Source organism: Ascaphus truei, chromosome 2 (assembly GCF_040206685.1).
Source record: "Ascaphus truei isolate aAscTru1 chromosome 2, aAscTru1.hap1, whole genome shotgun sequence".
Lineage (NCBI taxonomy): Eukaryota > Metazoa > Chordata > Amphibia > Anura > Ascaphidae > Ascaphus > Ascaphus truei.
In genome coordinates, this window is record NC_134484.1 from 412,846,758 (window position 1) to 412,870,521 (window position 23,764).

At 44.1% G+C, this 23,764-nt stretch overlaps 1 protein-coding gene across 2 annotated transcripts in view; it reads right to left on the reverse strand.

Moving 5' to 3' along the window:
• ST8SIA6 (ST8 alpha-N-acetyl-neuraminide alpha-2,8-sialyltransferase 6) overlaps positions 1 to 23,764 on the reverse strand; it is a 121,454-nt gene that overhangs the window by 62,812 nt on the left and 34,878 nt on the right. For both annotated transcript variants that reach the window (XM_075587502.1, XM_075587501.1), the window contains exon 2: positions 14,273 to 14,326. In XM_075587502.1, coding sequence (XP_075443617.1) covers positions 14,273 to 14,326 — 54 coding nt within the window. The remainder of the gene's footprint in view (positions 1 to 14,272; positions 14,327 to 23,764) is intronic.

The window sequence follows — 23,764 nt, forward strand, 5'->3', positions numbered from 1 at the left end:
GGGAAGGAGAATTGAAATGCAAATTTCCTTTCCAGGGAAGGGATAGAGGATCATGCTTCCACCGCGAGTACTTCTAGCTACCATCAAACAGGAGACAACAGTAATGGACTACAATATGGCTACATACCTGTACTTCAGGTCTGGCTTTTCCATGAGCTAGGGTTGCCTATGAGCAGGGCTCAGGTATTCCGCAGCATCACTGATTAGCAGGCTTTAAAAGGCAACTGCTGGGAGACACTCTCTTTCTGATAACCAACAGACTGCTGTGAGTCATCAGAAGGCTACATTAGCCTGCTAATGGCAGTAAGATAGGTAGGATATGAGCCCCAAACTAGTGCTCAAGAACTGCTGGCACAATGTAAATCTTGAAAAAATCAGTAAATGAACTGGCACGGTCAGGCTGTATATCACATGAATTTCAATGTCCCATATATAGGTGCGCCATGCATGCAGGCTGGGGGAGGGGTAATGAATCAAGGAGGGAACAGAGTCACTGAGGTGCTCACTGTGAGATGAGAGACCCAGTAAACACCATCCCACACCCCGACTATATGGTGTCACGCAGAGACTGCAAACCTGTGCACTGAGTAGATCCTCATAGAGAAAGTGCCGATAGGAGGGAGACAGCCGTAGATCCATCCGTGATAAAAGCGTGCTCCAATCGAAGTAAACAAGTGTAGCCCTGTGTGGTTTGGGCTATAGGTCTGCCCTCCTCCTGGCAGTAATCCCCGTGTAAGGGCATGTTTACCAGGAGCAATCATGGGTTTTCCCCACTTCAGGCAGTGCAGTGAGTCAGTGAAGGCAGGTCATCAGGCTCTGTGTCCAATCAGAAGACACGGGGGAGGTGCCTGCTGGAGCTACTTAGTGTACTGCCACTTCCAATTTAGTTGAGTGTGTCCCCAGAGTGAGAGGGACAAGGGTGACACAGCAACAGCCAGGACTGGCAGGCTTGATGCCTCCCTACAGGAAGTGAGAGTGTTCAACCCATACCTCCTACCCTGCCTAGAGGGTAGGGGAAGAGCTAGACCCACGCTTGGTGCCCTAGGCTGGGAGTGAGGTCAGGGACATCCTGGAGGAAGACAGCCTGCTGTGTGATCTGGCTTCTGAATAAGAGACCAATAAAGACTGCACTTTTACCTATACTCCTGCCTGAGAGTGAAGTGTATCGGGAGGAGGGGAAGGAGAACTCTCTTGTAGATACTTCACCCCATACAGCTGGGGGCTGCAGGAGATGGAGGTGCTAAACCAGTAGAAGAGACAGAGGCACAACCCGAAAAGCCTGTCCCGTTATTCCCCATGTCATCACGCTAGACTCAGGGCCCCCTGTTGCCAGCAGGTACGCACCACACTGAGACATGTATCCTGAGCATTAGATTCCCAAAGAGAATTGGGGGGGGGGGGGGGAATAAGGGTTACACAAGGAAGTAAAAAATTGTAGGAGGGCGATGCACAGCTAACTGATAGTATTAGAATACCAAAACGCAATTTAATGAAAAAACAAATTTAATAAACAAAAACGGAGTATTCATATCCAAGCGCTACTCTGTTGCGTTTTAGTATTCTAATACTATCAGTTAGCAGTGCACTGCCTTCCTACCATTTTTTACTTGCTAATGGTAATATTCCTAGTGCCAAGGGGTCGATGTAAGAGTTCCAGGTGTTGCTACCTGTTAAGTTGTACGCTTTATTTTATTTGCTGAATTAAGCTTTCTGAGTTGTTGTAAAGTATATTACCTTGGGCTGAATAAAGATCAAGAGTCATGGGCATCCAAGCTCCTGTATCCAGCCTCTGATTCACTCTACAGCAGACTGTTAAAGAAATACCAGTTCTTTTTAAAAGAAAAGTTCCTGGCGCCTAATAATCATGGTGCATCCATATTGCCTGACCTGTTGTCAAAATCCAAGCTGAATGAAAGCCACTGAGAATGTAAAGTATGTAATTACAGTATTCCTCAAGTGTACATCCCTGCAGCCAAATAGGGGTTATATATGCAAAAACAATGTCCGAACTACATCTCATTAGCATAGGATTATCATCACTGTATTGTGTCGTAACGTTGTGCTCTCTTCTATATTAGCTTGGGTGGGGAAGTAGAGGGAAAAAACACTGGTACAGTAAACAATGCCATGTTAGTTAAAGCATGATTAACAGTGGTGTTACACTCATCCAGACCTGGTACAAGCCCTCTTTCATGGTCTGGGTGGAAGTGACACCAAATGTAGCTATGACCTAACTAACATAATGTTAATCTCTACGTTAACCTTAATGAACATTAGAGAAAAGGCAATGTTTACATATCATTGGCATGCAATAATCACTATAGTTAACGCTGTGCTCTTTACAGGAGAAAACATGGCTTTGCGCTATGTTAATGTCCTTTGTGGCTACACCGCTAGTCTTAATGTGACCTTAAGTTAGGTTAACGTCACGTTAAGTAGCTTAACGGAATCTTGTGGTTCTAGGCATCTATGTGCCAGATTCAATAAAGTATGTTTCACAGCGATACATTTCAATGTTTTCTCCTAATTTGATCAAAATGATAAAATGCATTTGAAAAGTGCTATAATCTTCTAATTTGCATACGCCTGGGCTGTTTGGAGATGTTAAAATAGTCATAATTATCACTGCAGCTGCGCAATCCACATTCTTTTCCAGGAACAAAGCAGAGATGGCAAAGCATAATTACACAGTTTTTGCTTACGCTGGCAGCCTTATATATAGCCGTATACCCTCCGCACATTGTGGGGAGTACACATGAATTGGAAGGCTTTATGAAAGAGCAACTTTATTGTGGTTTAGGTTTTTTTTTCCATTGCTCTTTTTGTGGTGGTTCCAGTGGTCTGTTGTTCCCTTAGAAAATGTTGGCAATATGGGATATTTTCCCTTTTTTGTTTAGGTTTCCTTCCTCAAAAAGGTTAATACATTCTATGCTGTAACGTTATATACCCTCCTACTGTATCTGTAAATTCTCCATGCTTATGCTTAACACTTAGCTTGTAAGCTCTTCAAGGCAGGGACTCATTTTCCTGCTTACGTTTTTGTCTGAAGTGCTTATTCCCACTGTCTCGTATTATTATATCACATGTACTACTGCTGTAAAGCGTTATGTACATGAATGGCATAGTATAAATGTAACCCTGATTCCCCCACCCAATCTCACATAGGGTCTCCTAGGGGAAATGCTACTCCAGTTACATGGCTTTGTGTGGTGCATACCTGCTGGTAAAACTGGGCCCTGGTTCTCCCGCATGATGGTTAATGGGAATTACAGGACAAGCTTCTGGGGTCTTGACCAAATTCAACTCACAGGTGCAGCGCCTCCATCTTGTGCAGCCCCCAGCTGTATGGGGTGAAGCCTCTGCAAAAAGAATTCTCACCCCCCCTCCTCCTAATAGACTTGTCTTAGGCCAGGAAGGTACAGTATACTGTAGGTAAAAACACAGAATACTTTTGTAACATAGCCTCCCGGCAGTTACTTCTGTTTCTGGGCCTTTCCTCTGCCAATCCTGTTAGTGCAGGCAGTGGAAAGGTTAGATTCATTATTAGGCCTGTGTGTGTATTCCAGCCTTGAATAATGTATCAGTATTCAAGGGCAGACCTGGCAACTCTGAGGCTGTCAATCTAAGGGGTGGATATTGGTTGGAACGCCCCCTGATGTGTGTGGGCCAATCTGTATCCGGCTCTGGCTTGTAATGAGTCAGAGTTAGAGACAATCCCCAAGGATGTTCAAATTGGGACATGCCTCCTAAATTAGTTAGTCAGAGAGAGATCTGAAGAAGTCAGTCAGAGAAAGACCTGCCTCTCCCTCCTAACCAAGCTAAGGCTGTTAGGGGAGGGATCCATGCTGCCTATGTCAGGGATCTGATGTAGAGGGAATAGAGAGAAGCTTAGGAGGATAAGAATCATGTGAGCTGTATATTCTCTGAGCACGAGCTGACTGCTGAATAAATATGAAAAGACATTGCTGTGTGGATTCCTGTCTCTGGTTGTGAAGGAGTGTCAGTGGGGGTCCATCCCCTGAAGATCAACAGGAGATCCTCCCTGGCTGGAGGCACTGCACCATCAGGAGATACCAAGATCAAGGAAATCTGTCCCCCTGTTCCCTGTCCTGGTTCTCCCCACACAACCGCAAAGCCCTCAGCCCTCCTGTTGCGAGCAGGTCGCAGCACTCAGACCGCTTGAAGTAACCAAGAAGGAGAGAAGCCCCCCATCTCACTTAGGGGGTGGGATAAAAGGGTTACATTTGGAGGCGCTGCTGGGATGAACTGCTCCCCAGGACAGGACAGGTTTTATCAACGGGACAGGTTTCCAGAGACAGTGGACCATGCAGCAGTATTTGAGACTTTTGCAGCATCAGGCAGACTCTCCAGAGTCTCTCCCTGAAGCTTCCCCAGGGAGGGGGTTACCCTAAAAGGACTTTGCTATGTGGGGCGACTCCTTGGTGGCTATGTGCCAGGGAGCGTGGTTACCCACATAATGTTGCTAGCCTGTGGGGCGACCCCCTGGTGGCTATGTGCCAGGGAGCGTGGATACCCACATACACGCGACTACATAGGATTTGGGGCGACTCCTTGGTGGCTATGTGCCAAGGAGCATGGATACCTTGCCTATCAGATAACCGGAAAAGGATGGGGAATAACGGGTCTGTGAGGCTACACCAGGGATCCTGCAGGCCCAGCCTGGCACTGCAGTTGGGGCGACCCCCTGGGGGCTAGGGGCCAGGGAGCGTGATACCCTTCTGTACCCCACAACGGAGAATGATATCAAGGGGACAGGGACTCTGAGGTGAGATCGGAGACCCCTGTGCACCCAGGAATAACAGGACGATGGCGGTCAAGGTTCGTGAGGCGTTCCCTTGAGCTATACCAGGGTGCGTGGTACTCAACAGAAAGATTGTGTGGCCCCTTACTGAAGAAAAGTGTGCCACGCCTGTTCTCACACGTCCTCACAAGATGGTGGTTTTAGCTCTCATGGTGCTGGACTTTCTGCTTTAAAATGGAGGTTCCAGAGAACTGGGGACCGCATGGACTGTTACTACCTCAAAATGGTGCTTCCCGCCTTACCAGGGAAGCCATGTGCTCTTTTGCAAAAGTTGCATCAACTTGCAAGTTTGCAGGGAAACAGCGCGAACTATTGAAACCCTTCCCCCTTGCTTGCTCTGGATTGGACTATATTATTTACCATGGGGGGGAGCTGGGTGTGCCCTGCCGGAGCACACAGGATGTGAAGAGCCAGACGCACGTGTACTCCAGAGACAGCAGTTGTGCCTCTACTGTGAATTGCCTGCCATACTGATGGAGAGCCAGGGGCAGATTTATGAACTGACCGGAGGAGTCCTTGTCATCCAGGAATCCCCTGAGAACCAACTACTCGGGGTCTGCCCGCTATGCGACTACCCCGGCGGCTTGTTGCATCTTATGGGAAGCTTCTCCGCTTGCCGTGTGCCTTATCTGCGGGATAGACCTGACGGCCCTGAAGAACCAGACCTTGTCATGAGCACCGGAGAGCTGTGTATCTTATATCAACTGGTGCGTAAGTTGTCCCAACTGGCCCAAGTATCATCCGATGATGCTGCTCATCATTACATCGCCATGGTGTACAAACTGTTCTAACCTGACCTGCAAGTGGTGTCCACTTACCCGTCGTCCAGGTCCAACACAGATCTGCCCACTGTAAGGCATGGTGGCCGAAAAGAAGTCTCTCTGCTGGATACTCTTCGACAAAGTCACACACGTGACGAAACGCGTCAGAGTTCTTCTCTGCGGCTGTTTTTTGCTATATTTGCACAAATAAACCTATAATTTATTTTCTAGCGTGAGCTATATCATTTTCCCTGGCGGCAGCAGTGACCGCCTCCTTACAACCTTCTCTGCTGGATACTACTGCCTGGGTGAATGCTTTCCAACGAGTGCCTGATCCTCCTACGTCTGCGGAGCCATCCTCCTCTGCGCCCGTGCCTCACTTCCACATGGTGAGATGCATTCTACTGCCGCTCCGGTAAGCTGCTCCGAAGGGGAGGTATCCTCCATTGAAGAGTCTGCTGTCCCGGACACCCCAGAGGTATCAGCCGATACCTCCAACGTACTCGATGTTGCTGGGAACAAGCTTGCTGCTACTGCTAGCCGTGAGCTGATTGTTCCTGTTTCGGATCCTCGCTGGGATCAAGCTCAGAAAGCTGCGGAGCTGTACCTGCGGCATCAGCAGGAGATGTGCGAGGCTTGAGCTCGTGCCCTATCCTACATGCGAGCTGCTGAACGCCACTATGATTATATGCTGTTACAGAGTTGACTATCGGGAGAAGTGCCGGCTGGCACCACACCTGATGACTGCATCGACTCTACTGTTGCTACTCCACCACCGGGAGATGTGAAGGCCACCGAGTCGCCCAGCCGGGTGAGCTCCTGTGACATCCAGGCCGCTCCGGTGAGTGCTATTGATACGAACGATCCTTTCCTCCTGCGATGTAGGGAGCAGAAGGAAGCCCGAGACGCTCGCCAGGCCCAAGAGCTGGCTGTGGCTCGCTATATTAAAGCCAAAGGATGAGGGCAATTGAACTTGACCATGGTCTGTGCCATTGCTCCTCCTGGGGAGAAATCCCGTGATGTGCCACCGCGAGACTTTGGTGAGGCCTCCTTGTCATCGGCGGCCCCAGACCCTGTGTCATCTGCCACTTCTGTCCCGCTCTCCCCGTCCGTCACTTGTCCCAGGGTGCGACCCCTGACCCCCAGGACTTTATCACCCGTGCGTTTCGTGGCTCGAAATGGACAATGCGATATAATGTCTATTATGCCTGATATACATTTGGAGGGGTCTGTGCAGTGGGGGGGATTGTGATGATGAGGGGAAGGGTTCAGTAAAATTTGTGAATGTATTGTCTCCTGTCCAGGAAGAGGCAGAAGGAACACCATTATGGGAAGGTCCCATTTTCTGTCACTGAGTTGAAGAAGTTCTGTAATGAGGAATTGGCCAAAATTCCTCAAAACAGATGTGAGAGACTGACCAGCAGATACAGGAAATTCTTAGTTGAAGTTGTTGCTGCTATAGGGGGTGCCACTAGGTACTGAATCTAAAGGTTCACATACTTTTTCACACATTGATATTGAATGTTGAATCATTTGTGGAAAAATAAATGTTGAAAAAAGATCATGTTTGTGTCATTTGTTTGATTTGGTTATCTTTATCTAGTATTAGGACTTAGATTAAGCTCTAATAATATTTTAGGTTTGAAATATGTGACATGAAAATCTTAAATGGTTCACAAACTTTTTCTCACCACTGTAGAGATGTTCTATGTACTGTATCATACAGTAATATCAATAAAACACACAATATCCCAGCAAGCTCAAGAACACCAAAACCCATCACATCATTTATAAAGCATATATATTGTGTCAAACAGGAGAGCTACTGAGCATGGCCAAATGCATACAACAAAAAACAAAAATGCCCAATGCTACATCCAATTGTACAAAATACACTCTGTAATACTTCAGTGCTGATATTTTCATGAGTAAGGGTCATTTAGTTAAACCCTTTGGCCAAAGCGTTATAAACTAGCAGCCACTTCACGACATACCCAATTGCAGGTTCTAACACTACCTGTTAAAATCCTCAGAGAGGGGTTGTAGACGGACGTTCACAGAGGTACACAATTGGAGACTTTATAAGGTGAAATTATAATAGGCTTTATTGTGCCTTTTCCTTTTCATCAGGAAATCATCCAAACACAGGGGGGAAAAAAGCTTCTATTCACTTGGGAGTATCTCTAGTGAATATACCATGCAATTAATTCACAACTCCCTAAGTCAAACATGTCTCACAGCCCCAAAACATATAGCATGAAATAAGCAGATATAAGCAGTCTCTTAAGAATAAAAGGCTTATCTGTTTCTTGGAGGGAAAATCTTCTCACTTCCTGGTTCAGCTTCAGGTGTAGTAGTTTTCCCTGTGTCTTGAAATCAGCTATGCTGGGCAGAGCTCAATACCGGTCAGCTCCAGAGATGTGTGTTTTCTTGGTCAGTCTCTCCTGGGAGACTCAAGAACACTGCTCTGTCTCTCCAAAGGTCAGCTCTCTTTCAGAGCTAAGGAGCCACTTCCTGTCTCAACAGAAAGGCTTTTGTAAGCAATCTAAATCAGGCAGGTGGTGTTTATTAATTGACTACCAGCAGTTAACCACCACACTGCTAGATTAAAGGCACATTACTTGAACAGGGATTACTCCCCTGTTACGTACCTCCCCTGTTTGTGGGAAGCTCGGGCTTGCAACGGCCAAAGCCCATCCTTCCACTCTCATTCTAGATATCTCTGTGACTTGAATGAGAGTGGATGAAGGAAGAGAACCATCAGTCCTGTTGGGATTGGAGCCCTTTCTCCAGTTGATTCGTGTCTCCTCCTGAAGGTGTTTGAGATCAGCACCCCTCAGTCGCTCGAGGAGGACTTTTTCCAAGTATAGTCTTTTTTCTACGTGCGCGGTCATGAGATTTCCCTCGCGTCGGGTACTCGTCTTATTGTAGGCATACTGTATGGCAGCAGTTGCAGAGCGTTTAAAAACAGCCCTTTAGTTTTCCGCTCTTGAAGCTGTCGCTGTGCCCTTTTCCCACTCAATGGGGTTGCTAGTTCAGCCTCTTTGTGATTAAGTTGCAATTCCACACCCACTTCCAGAGAATGTCCCATCTTTTCAGCTTCATCAGCTAAGGATTCTTCTGGTTTTAATTCAGCACGTGTACCTTCTTTTGCTGCCGGCTTGGTGGCTGAAGGTTTTGCTAGTGCTTGTTTAGGTGGTTCAAATTTTGCAACCTTGTCTTTCAGAAAAGCGGTATTCCCAGCTCTCACTGTACCCTTGTCTTCATGGGTTTTTGAGGCTGTGGGATACTGACGCTTAGTCAGGGTCAATACTTGTCCTTGTAGGACTGTAATCTCATCTGCGAGAGATCCCTGTTTTTTGAGTGCGTCTTGCAAGTCTCTTCAAGGGGAATTTATCTGCATGCTTTGCTTTCACTGAGCTTGCCTCCACATTTTTATTGCATTGTGAAGCACTATGAACTTCTTTGCTTGGGCCACAGTTACTTATTTCAGTTTCTGGACCTTCTTGTGCTCCCTTTTGTGCCGCGTCACCTGGGTTCTAAGCTTAGCTTTTAGCGTTGCTTTGGTGATGCTCAGGGTAGCCTTCAGTTTCTCATGCTGCTTTGCGGGGACATACTGGGTCATCAGCCGTTCCTGCAGCACTTGAATTTCTTTAACAGCCTGCAGATTGTCATCCTGCAGAGTTCGCTGCTTCTCTGCTGCCTTCTCGAGGTGCGTACGCAGACCTTGCAGTTGGTTCTGCAGTCGGTGCTCTGCTTCAAACTTTTCCTTGACTTCTTCTGTCAACTGAAAATTTTCTTCTTTCAGTTTTAAGTTTTCTCTTTTTAATCTTGAATTTTTTCCTTTTTCAGTCTCTGTATTCTTCAGGGCTTCTTTGCAGTCCTCCTTCCATTTACGCACATCTGCTTTGAGAATGACAATCTCCTGGCGTGAGACTTCCTTCTCTAGGTTGAGGGTCTGAAGCTCCTTCTGAGAGACTTTGAGATCTGTATCAAGATTACCAATAGTTTCTTTAGCAATGTCCAGCCCCTCAGTGAGACTGTGTAGTTCCTTTCTGGAAACTTCCAGGTCTGTGCGGCAGCTGTTGGTCTCATGATGTGAGGCATCAAGTGCTCTGCGGAGTGTCTGAACCTCTTTCTGAGATACGTCCACTTCTATCCGGACACTGTTGACCTCCTTTGTGAGGCATTTAGCTCTATATGAAGAGTGTGAACCTCCTGCTGGAAGACTGTCATCTTCTTCAGTGCCTCCTCATACTTCCGCTTTAGCGTAGCCACCATTTTATCAGATTGGCTCTGCTTTTCATCCATGGCGGAAATAGTAGCCTTTGCAGTATCTAGCTCAGTCTTGAGATCGTCCAATTCTGTCCTGGCTAAAGAGTAAATTGTGAGCACATCTTTTTGTAGCCTCACGTTATTTTTCTGTAGCTCTGTTTAACCATCTTCCTTTTGTTTCAATTGTTCACAGAGCATATCACAGTCATGCCTGGCATTTTTCAGGGCATCTTCAGGGCTGGTCAAGGGATCGTCACTCACTGGTTCCGGCTCCACTTCCCTGGGATGGTTGGTTGAGGGTTCCTCACTGTTGGCACTGGACAGACACTTCTTTGGGGTACACGACTTCTGCCTTGGGCCCTCTGGATATTCGGTTACCCGCGGGACGAATTCTCCATTTTCTCTAGGCTGCAGGGCAACTCGGTCCCCCTTTTCCTCCACAGGATCTGCGGACATGTCTGTTCCTTCCACGGTAAGTGAAGAACCGCTTTTCTTTTTCTTTTTCCGCCTTTTTGATTTGGATGACACAGTCCCTTCAGGGATATTGGGGTCTCCATCTTCATTTGAAATTTTAGCAGCTTCATTATATATGCCAGGCTTTTCTTGCAGTTGCTTTAGCTGATAGAAATATTGGGTGATCTGCTGCTCCCGCTCTGTCTCCTGCTGATCATATTCGTCATCAAAGGGAGCGGTATTTTCTGTTCGTGCCGAGTTCAGGCCCACCCACCATTCTTGGGGTGTTTTGTGGGTGTGACTCGGTTCGGGTTCCCCGTAAGAGATGTCTTCCACTTTATTGGACTGGAAGGGCCACTTTTTCATGGGGTAGGGTTCATTACAGGAAATGTCCTCCATTTTTAGGCTATCAGGTGTAATTTTCTTCCTGACCTCAGGAGGCGCTGTTGCAGCTGTTGCCACTGTATTTGCTAGAACCCCCAATTGTGGTAGTCCTACAGGTGGGCATATTTTGCTTGTAGAGGTCGTAGCTCTCACAGGCATCTCTGTAGAATTTTTCTTTCTTGGAGAAGATTTAAAATATCAGCAGTGCTGTGCATGCATTTTCTCTCATCAGGTATGCAAGATGTGCAGTTGCTATGTAAAAAAGACTATTTGCTTTACACCATTTACTTGCTAGGTATAATCTCTCATTAGGTATGCTGAATGTGTGGTTGCTAGGTTAAAAAAAAACTTCTGTTTGCTTTACACCATTTACTTGCTAGGTGCAATCCCTCCGCTTCAGCAATAGAATTTGGTTTTCTGCCTGAGTTCAGTAATTTTCAGTCTCATCTTTGGGTATTATGGCATTCACACTTCACACTTTGGGTGTCTGTTTTTGCTCCCAAGATATATATAGGCAGACTTTTTTACTTGCAGAAAAAAAAACATTCTTTGCAGTGGACTATTTCTTTCATTCCCGGCAGGGTAACTCAACATTCAGCAATTAGTTTTGAAAAATCTTTTACACAGTTCAGAAATCACTTTTTCCCCTATAGTGCAATTTTACACTCAGCATTTGTTTGCTAAAAATTCCCCTGCTTCAGCACAGTCTTGTATCAATTTTCACACTTTTCTGGATATACTCCATTCACAGCTGGTAGACCTATGCGGTGTGGCAACCTTTATTTGCAAAATCAGTACCACTCGTGGGTCACCATCTGTATTCACTGCTTCAGCGAAACTTTTGAAAACAACAAACACCTATCCCTTTTAAGGGCTGACTCACTTCTTGAACCCTGACTATGGCTGGAAGGAGAACCCCTATTTCAATGACCATATTACACTTTGTGATAGGCAAAATAAGGTTTAGCTACTTCAGCAGTCTCTTCTGGGTTTTTGTAAGTTTCAGTGCAGTGTGGTTTCAGTGGTGTGTATCCCTTTAACTCTGATCTCTGCTGCATGAGGTTTTTTTTTTTAAATTTATTTATTTTAAGTTGCTCAGACTGTTTGTAGGCAAAAAGCATAACAAAAAAAATTCACATAAAAATCTCCGGTCCTTTTTAACTTCAAAGACACCTCTTGTCCCACTTCGGACACCAAATGTAGACGGACGTTCACAGAGGTACACAGTTGGAGACTTTATAAGGTGAAATTATAATAGGCTTTATTGTGCCTTTTCCTTTTCATCAGGAAATCATCCAAACACAGGGGGGAAACAAAGCTTCTATTCACTTGGCAGTATCTCTAGTGAAAATACCATGCAATTAATTCACCAGTAGTTAATCACCACACTGCTAGATTAAAGGCACATTACTTGAACAGGGATTACTCCCCTGTTACAGGGGTACATGAGGATTTGATCAGGTAGTGTTAGGACCTGTAATTGGGTATGCCGTGACGTGGCTGCAGGCTTATAACACGTTGGCCAAAGAGTATAACTACAGTAAATGACCCTTACTCATGAAAATATCAGCACTGAAGTATTGCAGTATATTGTCAAATTGGGTGTAGCGTTGGGCAGTTTTGTCTTTTGTTGCATACAGTAATATGTCTACACTTTTCTACTACCAGTTTTATAGCACAGATTGAATTTCGGTGTAAAAATTAACTAGCACTCTTGTTGCTTAATTAATCTTTAATTACTAAGCTCATTGTGGAAACCTCCCAAGCATAGCCTTCTTCTAGTTTGTAATAGGCTTTTATGAACTTGCCTGCATTTACATAAATACAGTATATACAGTATACATATCCTCAATAATAATAAGTAAAATTATTGCAAATTAGCTTTCACTAGTCATCCAGCTTTCATAAACTTTGTCTTAATGAATGTTGCAGTAATGATAGCCTGTAGTTATTTTGCCTAAGCACATTTTTAAAACAGATTTTAGAATACATTTTTAATACTGCAGACATCATTAGTGCCATGATGAAAATAAAAGCGCAATAGAGTGAGTGTGGTTATGTGAAATATTAAACAGTTATAACCACATATATCATATAACCACACTCACTCTATTGCAAAACTGACTGTTTCACCCACTTTGGATATGTATACAAATAAGTGCTCCTCAGTGCTGCCTTAACAAACGGTCTCTAGAACCATATACAAAAGGGATGATGAAAATAAAAGTGGAATAGAGTGTGGTTATGTGAAATATTAAACAGTTATAACCACATATATTTCACTGAGGAGCACTTATTTGTATACATATCCAAAGTGGGTGAAACAGTCAGTTTGCGCTACTATGTATAATATTGTGATCATTAGTGCCATGTAAGACATAATAGTTCACATTTAAATGAACTAGCTTTAAACATTGAAATATAGTTTATAATACCCATTACAAAAGTAAATGAGCAGAAATGCAGAGAATGTTTGAAACCAATGTAATCAGCACTGAGAAGAGCTCTCTAGAAATGACTGAAAATAACTGACATTCATAAGAGGGAAATACAAAATTATATGTTGCAGACAGCACAAAAGTAAAACAATAATTGCTATAATATATTTTATGAGACCATATTTTCTAGAAATAACAATGTTCAGTAACCTAGGGTCACACTCGAATCCTCTCTCACATCTCCTCTCACATTCAAAAGGTAGCTAAAACCTGTCGTTTTTTTCCTCCACAATATTACAAAGATACGCCCTTTCCTCTATTGCTGCTAAAACTCTGACACAGGCCCTCATTCTCTTCCATCTCGATTACTGTAACCTCCTGCTGTCCGGCCTTCCTGCCACTCACCTGTCTCCCCTACAATCTATCCTAAACGCTGCTGCCAGAATCACTCTACTCTTTCCTAAATCTGTCTCCGCCTCTCCACTGCTGAAATCAATCTCCTGGCTTCCTATCAATTCCTGTAACGCACACTCAATTATCCTCCTCACTTTTAAAGCGTTATACTCTTCTTCCCCTCCTTACGTCTCAACCCTAATTTCTCACTGAACACCCACTCTTGCATTCTGCTCAAGGAAGTCTTCTCTGTACCCCTTTTTTCTATAGCCCTCTCCCGCCTTAAACCTTTCTCACTGACTGCCCCACACCTCTGGAATGCCCTTCCCCTCAATATCCAACTAGCACCCTCTCTATCCACCTTAAAGACCCATCTTAAAACCCACCTCCTTAACATAGCATACGAGTATCTCCGTAGCTGATACTTTACACGTCCATACATAAACCTTGGCCCCTTGCAGACGCACTTACAAGAACGCCCTCCTACTGTCTCTGTACGCTCTTCTACTTACCAATTTGATTGTAAGCTCTTTGGGGCAGGGACTCCTTTTCCTAAAAGTTACTTTTATGTCTGAAGCACTTATTCCCATTATGTGCTATCTGTATTATTTGTTATTTATGATTGTCATATTACTGCTGTGATATGCACATTAATGGCGCTAAATAAATAAAGACATACATATACATACATACATACAATAACTTTAAAAAAAAAAGGACAAAGAGCACAAAAAAAATTAACTTACATATGGTTCACTTCCGGTTTTACCAACTCTGGTCTGGTCGTCATACTAGCAGGCCTAGGAGAATGAAAGAAAGTAGGAACACCGCAGTTAGACAGACCACAGATACAATGCGCAACACAATATTAAATCAAAAGAACAGCCTATTTTAAAAGTGACTGATTAATAATTGTAAATTGTATTATTTACATTATCTCTATGTAATTTAGAAAACATCTCAAAGTGTTTCATACAAACTAGTACTGTAATCGCAATTATCGAATTTAGGTTCACTTTGAGAAAATTGTCTTGTGCTAGTTATTTCCTAAATAGGCCCTTGTACAACATGTGCAAGAGAAGATATTAGTCCCATTGATTTGAGCACTAATCTAGCACTGCATCCCAGGATACTGAATAGCAACCCTAGTAAGCAATGTTCCGAAAGCTGTCTGATCTGTGTAACCCACAAACATATCACTAATGCAAAGGACCAGCGTGCTAAGGGTTAACATTTGCTTGTTCTGTGTGGAACGTCAACCCCACCCACTGGAATGTTAACGAGCCATGAGGACACAAAGAGCTTTTGTTCACAGCTGCATTGCATCTCAGCCACCCACCCCACTGTGCATCTGCGTTGCCCCAAAGGCGCACAGCCTTTGGCGCAGCCGAAGGGCAGCCAAAGGGTGTGAGCCGTTTGCTGCCGTTCGCTGATGTCTGGTGATGTAAAAGTGATGTTAAAGCTGCTCTATTTCAATCTAAAACTCAAAAGCCTTTTATCCCCTGTACCCATTTTTCCAACTCGATCTGTATGTGATTTGATTGTATAACCCCTGTTCTTTAATGTAACCATGTATATTTTTATAACTCTGTGCCCAGGACATACTTGGAAACGAGAGGTAACTCTCAATGTATTACTTCCTGGTAAAACATTTTTATAAATAAAAATAAATAAATAACAATAAATGCTGGGCTGTTACTCCAGTAACTGTCCTTGCTGAAGACATGAAGAATACTATTTCTATTCACAAGCCAGTAACCCATTTGACAAAGCTGACTAAAAGGTGATCGTTGAACACAAATATCCGGCGTTATGACAAATTTATTCATACTCTAGCAGGTCTCATTGTTCAGATTTTGAAAGAAAAGCTACTTTAAGGATCTTGAGTAGGTCTCCTTCACCAGGTGTTATGTGGGTAGATTCCGTAATGGAGTCACTTCAGGATTCCAACCGATATGTGAATAGTATAAAAGTCCAGCTAGTCCTGTGAGGGTCTAAGACCTCCGTTTAGACACAAAATTAGAAAGTTGTCAATCACTTCTCATGGATAATGAAGCGTGACTGTCCAGTATAGCAGTAGGTGGATGTGCACAAGAACTCCAATGAGCAGCAGCCACAAGGCAAAAGAAGCTCAACACCAAAACTGCACAATTCAGAACAAAATTCCAGGCATTCATATGCAGAACGCTAGCATAATACTCACTAATCAGTTTACTAAAGCCGTCAGCAGACGGAAAGAAGCAACTCCTATGCAGGCATGTAGCGGGGCTCACCTGTGTAGCAGGGGGCAGTGGCCAATAAGTTTACCTTAAGCGCCGTGAGAAGCGCAAAGCGGTAGGCATCCAGGCACAGCCAATGATTTGCAATAAATTGCTTCTAGCAGAGAGCTAAATTGGAGCAAATACAGTATACTAGTGGAATAATATAAATGCTGTCATCCAACGTGTTTCATAGGTGTACAACCTATTTCATCAGTGTATAATTTACACTGGGTAATGCAGGTATTTAAGTACCTTACAGAGTCCCAATTGGTCAATAAGAATTTGTGGGTGTATACACATAAACCAATCGGAACGGATTCTTGAATTTGAGCAATTTAAGGCCGTGACACCTCATTTGAGCCCAAGAATCCGACGAGACTACATCGTGTTGTGGATCTACCATTGGGTTTTTGGATTGACAGATGAAAACAGAAGATTAAGAAAATTAAGAAATAATTGCAGAAGAAGATAGAAGAAGGTGATTGAAGATAAAAGAAAGAAGAATTGGGGTACATGATCTGGATCTTCATGGCGGATGGCATCGGATGCAGTTTCAGGCCTTCGCCGTATGTGAGCTTCCTGATTCCCCGGGAGTCGGAATGCTAAAGGTTAGTAAAATATTGAATGTATGTAAATGTATTTTTTGGGAGATAAGTGCTCGATAAGTGGCATATGAAAGCTTACTGCATAGACCCCTAGGTCTGCATTTGTGCTAGCATATGGGTTGGATGACACATAGGTGTTGCCATCTGATTTCTGATACATCTTGATACAGGAGCATTCACTTTTTGATGCCTATCAAGCATTATACTGTACACAATATTTATCTAATTGTCAGCAGTAATTGATGTGCACGCCAGTGTGGACATCTCTTATTCAGGCTCGTTAATCTATATACCATCTAGGTGGTATTGTTAGTACAGATTCTGTGATTAATAAACAGAGGGACAATATATGGGACAATAACCCGGGTTGCGTTTAAACCCTTTGTGAGCCTGAGAAGGACCGGTAGAGAGGACACATCATCCCCTTTCTCTCAACTATTCTATTGGATCCACGCCGGAACGCTCACATTACACATGCACGCCTACGCAACCTCGTGACCTTCAAGCACGCCAAAGCACATGGCCAGAAAGCAACTGGGGCAGACGAGGAGGACCGCTGGTAGATTCGACGCCGCTGAGACAGGTGTGGAAGTGCCACCCAGAAACAGCTTAACCATCAAGACCAACCCGGTCGCCCGTTGGGAGAGGTACTCCATGTAAAAACTCCTATTAGGTTGCTGAGGCTGCTGAGTCCATTCAGATGTGCAGAAATAGTGGGTGATCAAATCCCACCGAGGTATGAGCGTCTTCATAACTGTATGTGAATGCCACTCTTATGAGTAAATATGGCTAAATTGTGTAACATTGCCTATGCTGTGGATCTAAAGTGCACCTTCCAGACCAAACTTGTTATTTGGAGGGATATTTTCCTTAAGGAGAGATATTCCAATTTCCACTCTGGAGGGATCAATTTCCTAAAGAATATGGCGCAACATACTAGCTTGCTCTTCTGGGAATCAATTCAGGGCTTACTTGTATTCCTATACTCCATAGATATGTAGCCAGGTCCTCTCCAGTCCCCCCCACTCTCACGCTTCCCTCTCTTACCCTAGTTGCAGTGGGGGCTGTTGCGGGTGGCGACGGGCTCGCCGGCGGCTCCCTCAGTAGGGCGCCACCATTGTTGTATGCGTGCGCACACGAAAGGGTTTGCGCATGCGCAGATGCGGTGTTGTGCTAGTATAGGGCCTTCCCGGTTCACGCATGTGTTAATGCGAGTGCAGAATAAGTATATCCCAGGCTTCCAGTGGCGGAGGCTCAGGTCTCCTGTTAGCCACACAGGAAAAAGCAGCACGCGTAGTTTCAGTACCCAGGGGTACCAGGGTTACAGATTATATAGGATTATTCTATAAAATCACACAGATTGACATTCATTGATCAGTCACCAATTTGGCATCCTTCACTTTCATCTACAGTATTATCTATGTATGCATTTATGTATTTTATTTCAGTTCTAGGCTTACTGAACTTTTCTTCAGTCACAAAGGCCATATGTTTTAATAAATTTGTGTACATTCCTATAATTTACTTTACTGTTCTCCATAATCTCCAATCCCAGCATTTCTGTTTAGAAACTATTTTGACACAATCCATGCACCATCGTTTCCTTTTCCACTACTCTTTGGGGTTTGGTTAAACACCTTTCTACCGGCTGCAAGATTGCATGGTCAATTGACCAATTTCTATTAACACTATCACCTTCCATATTTAGTACTACACATTAGAGCCCTTTTCCCTTTTCGTTTTTAGGGTAAAGACAAAGCTGTTATTCACAGAAAAGAGGCCCCTAAATATATTTTAGACTAATAAGGGAAATTAGTAATTTATGATTATAAGTATGAAAAACATAAAAAAGGAGTTCAGGGCAATTTAAAAATAATCTACGTGTTGCTGCATTTAATGAGGCCTTGTTAATTATGCTTCTTTTATTGGAGAGGTTTATGCCATCTGGGAAGATATTAGGAATACTTAATATAAATTCAATAATAGAAAAGGAGATAGACACATTCCATTATAACATGTCTTAGGGCTCTATGCAGTAAGCGCCGAAAAAGTGCAATCGCCAAGGGTTGCCGATAGGCCTTATTTTGGCGATTTGCCCTCGCAGTATTCAGTAAGGGCCGAATCCATGCTGATCCCTGCCGAATCACTGCGAAAGCAAAACTGCCGATGAGCCTGTGCCGAAACAGCCTGGCTCCCGATAACCTGCCGATAGGCCTTTTCTGCCGATAGGTGTTTGTAGCAGAGAGAGACCAGCCGCTCTCTCAGCGCAAACATCGGCAAAATATAAAGTATTTATAAACAACTTTTACTGATAGTGTACATGTGCAGGGGGTCTCCGGAGCTGAACCGCATGGGTTCAGGTCCGGGGACCCCCTGCTTCCCGAGATACAGGCCCCTTTATGAGGTGCCAGTATCCTCACGAAGGACCTCCTACAGAAGAAGAAGGCCAGGGCATGGCCGTAGAAGACATGAAGACCCCGGAAGAGAGCCGCAGATAGAAGTAAGAAGAATACAGATGAAGATGGATTACAAATAGAAGACCCGTGGATTGTTTTGGATTTTTATTTTAATGTTTATTATTTTATGGTTTTTTATTTTATGGATTCCTGTGCGTGGATTGGTTCGAGAGTAAGCTGTTCAACGGGAGTCGGTGAGTGGGTCAAGTAATGGTAAGTGAACTAAAGAAATGTATTTTTAAAAAAAGCTTTTTTAACATGTGTATTGATTTATTTTTGGTATATCATTTCTTGCCACTGTATGTATGTATGTATGTCTAGATTGATATATACATACAGGGTAAGAAATTATGTTGTTTTAAAAGCTTGCTTTGCTGTGTTTTAAATTAATTTGGCTATGCTGCTATGCTTAAATGTGTGTATAATGTATTTTAAATTTAGATAGATGTAATTGTTGCTATTGGATGGTGTACTTTAGGTCAGGGTGAGGCTTGTTTTTCTATATTGTATTCTTGTTGGTACTTAGATTTTTTCACAGGGTAAATTGTTCTGTTCAACGCTTGAATTAGTTAATTGTTTAATTGTTAGGGATGGAATGTAAATTGTTTAGGGATGTCATTAATGAATGCTAATTGATTTATGGTTACTGGATTGGTTAAAATAGTATACTTGTTTGGAGGTATTGGTATTTTGTTTTGAATGTTATTATTAACATTCATTTGCAGAATGTATATGGTGCATAGATTGTATGCATCATATATACAATGTAAATGCAATGTTTTGATTGTCATTTGAGGTTTTTGATTGGCATTTGAGGATTTTGATTGTAAGATCAGATAGGATTATTAAAGGAAATTGATTTTATTGTAGTGTGTCTGTATGGAGAAGTGTTATTTGGAGTACAGCATGTTTTTGATAACCCTTCTACATTTATTTGTATATTGGTTCATCATGTGTGTAACTCTCTCTCTCTCTCTCTCTCTCTCTCTCTCTCTCTCTCTCTCTCTCTCTCTCTCTCTCTCTCTCTCTCTCTCTCGCTCTCTCTCTCGCTCTCTCTCTCTCTCTGTATATATATATAGTTGCATGATGAAGCCACTGTACAAATGAATGGGTGAAGGGTGGGTATCGGGCCAGTGTGGCTTAACCCCTTAATTACCTTTGCGGTTATTATCCGATAAGGTGTTTAAGGAGTTAATTGATATATGAATGTAATTGCAAAGTATTGGCTTTGTATTGGCTATGTATTTTGTGGGCAACGAAAGACCAGGATGTTGCTGGCGATGGGGGCTTCTTACTGATGAGGTCAGTAGTACTTTATTTATTTGAATATGCCAGTTAATGTGTTTAATAATGGGCAAATAATCTATTATTCCTATCTGGATAATAGTTATTTTGCACATTATTGTACTGTAGGTGTTGGGGGGGGGGGGAGGGGTGTATGTATTGAATGTATAGGCCAGGTTTATTTTTTTTACATTCAGGGTTTGTTCCGTGGTTCTGCGTGAGACCTCTGGAGACCACCTGCGGTCTCCTCGGGTATCTCACGGGTATCAGGCTGGTGGTTCCACAGGTGACACCTGTGGGGATGAAGCGGTGGCCTCACATCTGTGGGGGCACTGCGGACCCGTAGTCTGCGGGGATGAAGCGGTGGTCCCACATCCGTGGGGGCACCGCGGATCCATAGGTGCGGGGATGAAGCGGTGGTCCGACATCCGTGGGGGCACCGCGGACCCGTAGTGAGCACTCGTGAGTTCCCCAGACCCCTGTGGGAACCACCTGAGGCCCGCAGACACCTGTGGGTCTGACCCGGGGCTCCCAGACATCCGCAGGCCTACCGTGGGGACCCAATTGTGGCCCACGGTGACCCAAGGAGAGCACCTGGGGGCCATGGTGCTTGGCGGGACCCACCAACAGGCCTCCAGAACCTGTTTGAAATGAGCTGCTGGTACCCTGTAGGTCTGTCAGGTGCCCCGCCAGCCCGCCGGGGACTCGCGTGGGGCTGTGTTATGAACCCTGTTTCTAAAAGCATAAATCATGTATTTATGGGGGGGCACAGGGGGTGGGTAATGTATTTAATAAATAGAATGATGCTTATTGTGGGGCTGTGTATTGTTTTTATTGTGGGTACTGGGGGGGGGGTATTTTCCCCAACGGTATGTGGGTAGGCCTCCCTTGTGGGTAGTGGGTGAGGGTGGTTAGGCCTCACGGGGTTGGGGGTTAGTATGGGAGGGTATGTAGGCGTCCCGAGTGGTGGGTGAGGGTGGGTTAACCCCTTAATGACTGTAGCGGTTAATAACCGCTATGGTGATTAAGGGGTTAGGGGACATTACATTGGATGTTTTCATTCTTGTGTCTGTTTTGCAGCAGCGGAGGGGGCATGGGCAGGATGAAGAGGAGGATGGCCTTCATCGTGGCAGCCGGACATGGGTGAGTACTATATGTATTTAATGTATTGATTGGTGTTTATGTATTTAAAATGGGCACATTCACTATTATCCATTTGTGGATAATAGTAATTGTAGCCATTACTATACTGTATGTGTTAAGGGGGGGGGGGTTATTTCTTTATAAGTATGTATGTGATTTGACATTAATTTGGGGGGGCACATAATTGGTACTGCAGGCCGCGGGTAACACCCGAGGGCCCCCGCTGGCCTATAGTATCATTGATGTGCATATATGTGTATGTTAGGGGTTATAGGGGTTGTTGGGTTTATATATATATTTATATATATTTATATTTATTTATTTATATTCATTTATTTATTTTATTTAGATATATTTATTTATTTATTTTGTTTGGGGCTGCTGTGTGTGATTATTTTTTATTGTGGGTAGCGGGTGTGGGTGAAGGGGGTATTACCCCAACGGTGGTTGTTTAGGGCTTGCGGGTGGGTAGCGGGAGGCCTTAACACCTTCATGACCGTAGCAGTATTAACTGCTACGGTCATGAAGGGGTTAAGTGCACCCGCAACCCCCCCGCAAGCCCTAAACAAACAACAAGGGCCAAATACCCCCTTCACCCACCCCCGCTACCCACAATAAAGCTGGCACGGTGGGTTAAACCCCTTCATTGCCTTAGCGGTTAGCCGCTAAGGTAATGAAGTGGGCTGTACATGCATTTTTCCTGCCTCGGATGCATGCCGGGGGCCTCCGGTGCTGGTATCAGCTCCGGAGACCCCTGGCATCAATCACAGACAGGAAAAAGGGCTGATTTTTTCTAAGTGTCGCCCTTGCCGATGCTTCTCCTCCACCAACTTGCCAACTTTAGTTGGCGGGCTGGATTGCCGAAAAACTCTCCATTCTGGAGTGCCGATCAGCAGCGAAAAGCTGATCGGGGCTACTTGAATTCAGCCGAGTTCAAAAAGTGCCGATAAGTGGCTTATCCGGCTGCCGATAAGTTTATATCGGCAACAAAACTTGCCGATAATTCCCACTTATCGGCGCTTACTGAATCGGGAGGGCAAATTTGCCAAAAAAATGGCGATAAACAGCTTATCAGCGCTTACTTCATGAGGCCCTAAGTCTTCATCAAGTTTTGTTGTTGACACTACCCAAATCATAAGTTGATGCACAAGGGGTTAGATAGGGGTAAAGTATCTTGATACAGTATATTGATGTATGATAAGTGACAATGTCATTTTAATGCCTAAATTACTACCAATATCTTGACATTTTAAGAACAGCATGAAGGAGTTCAACATTTTGTATATAAATAAACTATATTATGAAAAAGAAACACTGTGCAGAATATGCATTTGTATGTGTAGATTTCTTTTTATAGTATGAGGAAAAAGCATTTCATGAAATATTAATATATCCAAGATCCATAAAAAGGATTTCTGGGGCACTTACTGTGGAGAAATTGAGTATATTTAGTTATTTATTTATAAATATTTTACTAGGAAGTAATACATTGAGAGTTACCTCTCGTTTTCAAGCATGTCCTGAGCATAGAGTTAAGACAAATAATACATGGTTACAAATACAGTTACATAAGTGAACAGGGTATACATTATATACAAGACATTGCATGCACAGTTGGAGATAATATATATTACAGCAGGGCCCCGCTTCTCGGCGCCCCGCTTTTCGTCGATCCGCTGATACGGCGGCACCGAGAAGGGGGCCGCCATATTTAATTCCGAGTCGCGCATGCGCAGAATGGGCGGGTGCGCCCGGGGCACATGCGCAGACCGCTGTCTGCGCGCGCAGACCGTAGGCCGCGCATGTGCAGAACGGCGAAAACGCGTTCTGTGCATGCCCAGAACTGAAAATCGCTGGATCCGCTTTCTGGCGATTTTCACAATACGGCGGGCCCCTGGAACGGAACCCGCCGTATTCCCGGGGCCCTGCTGTATAGGCGTATGTAACAGTTACAGATCAGATTAAAATGTGAGACAGCCTTTGTTTTGAAAGAACTTAAACTGGTGATGGATGTGAGAGTCTCTGGTAGGTTGTTCCAGTTTTGTGTATATCCTTTGAGTTTGATTTGCCTGTCTATATTGATTTAAAGGTGTTTGTGTTCTTGACACCAGGACTGTAGATGGAATACTGTAGGTGAGACTGTCTGCCAGTTAAGGTCAGAGAGCATGGTTGCTGGCCTTGTAAAAGCCCACTGTTTAATGTGGTATTGACAATCTTTTATACTCTTTGGAGGCAAGAATATAAAGCAGAAATCCAAACAGTGGCAATGTTGTCACTGGATGGTATGATGCAGTAGTCTTGTAGATCTCAAAAACAGAAAGACAAATCCATGGTGCAGATCGTAGGTAGACAAAGGCAGTGCACTGCCTGAAAAAATGGAGGAGGCTCATGGTGGCAGAAAAAGAGTTCCTTTATTGCAGGGGTGTGGAACCTTTTTTCTGCCAAGGGCCATTTTGATATTTATAAAATCACACGAGGGCCATCCAAAA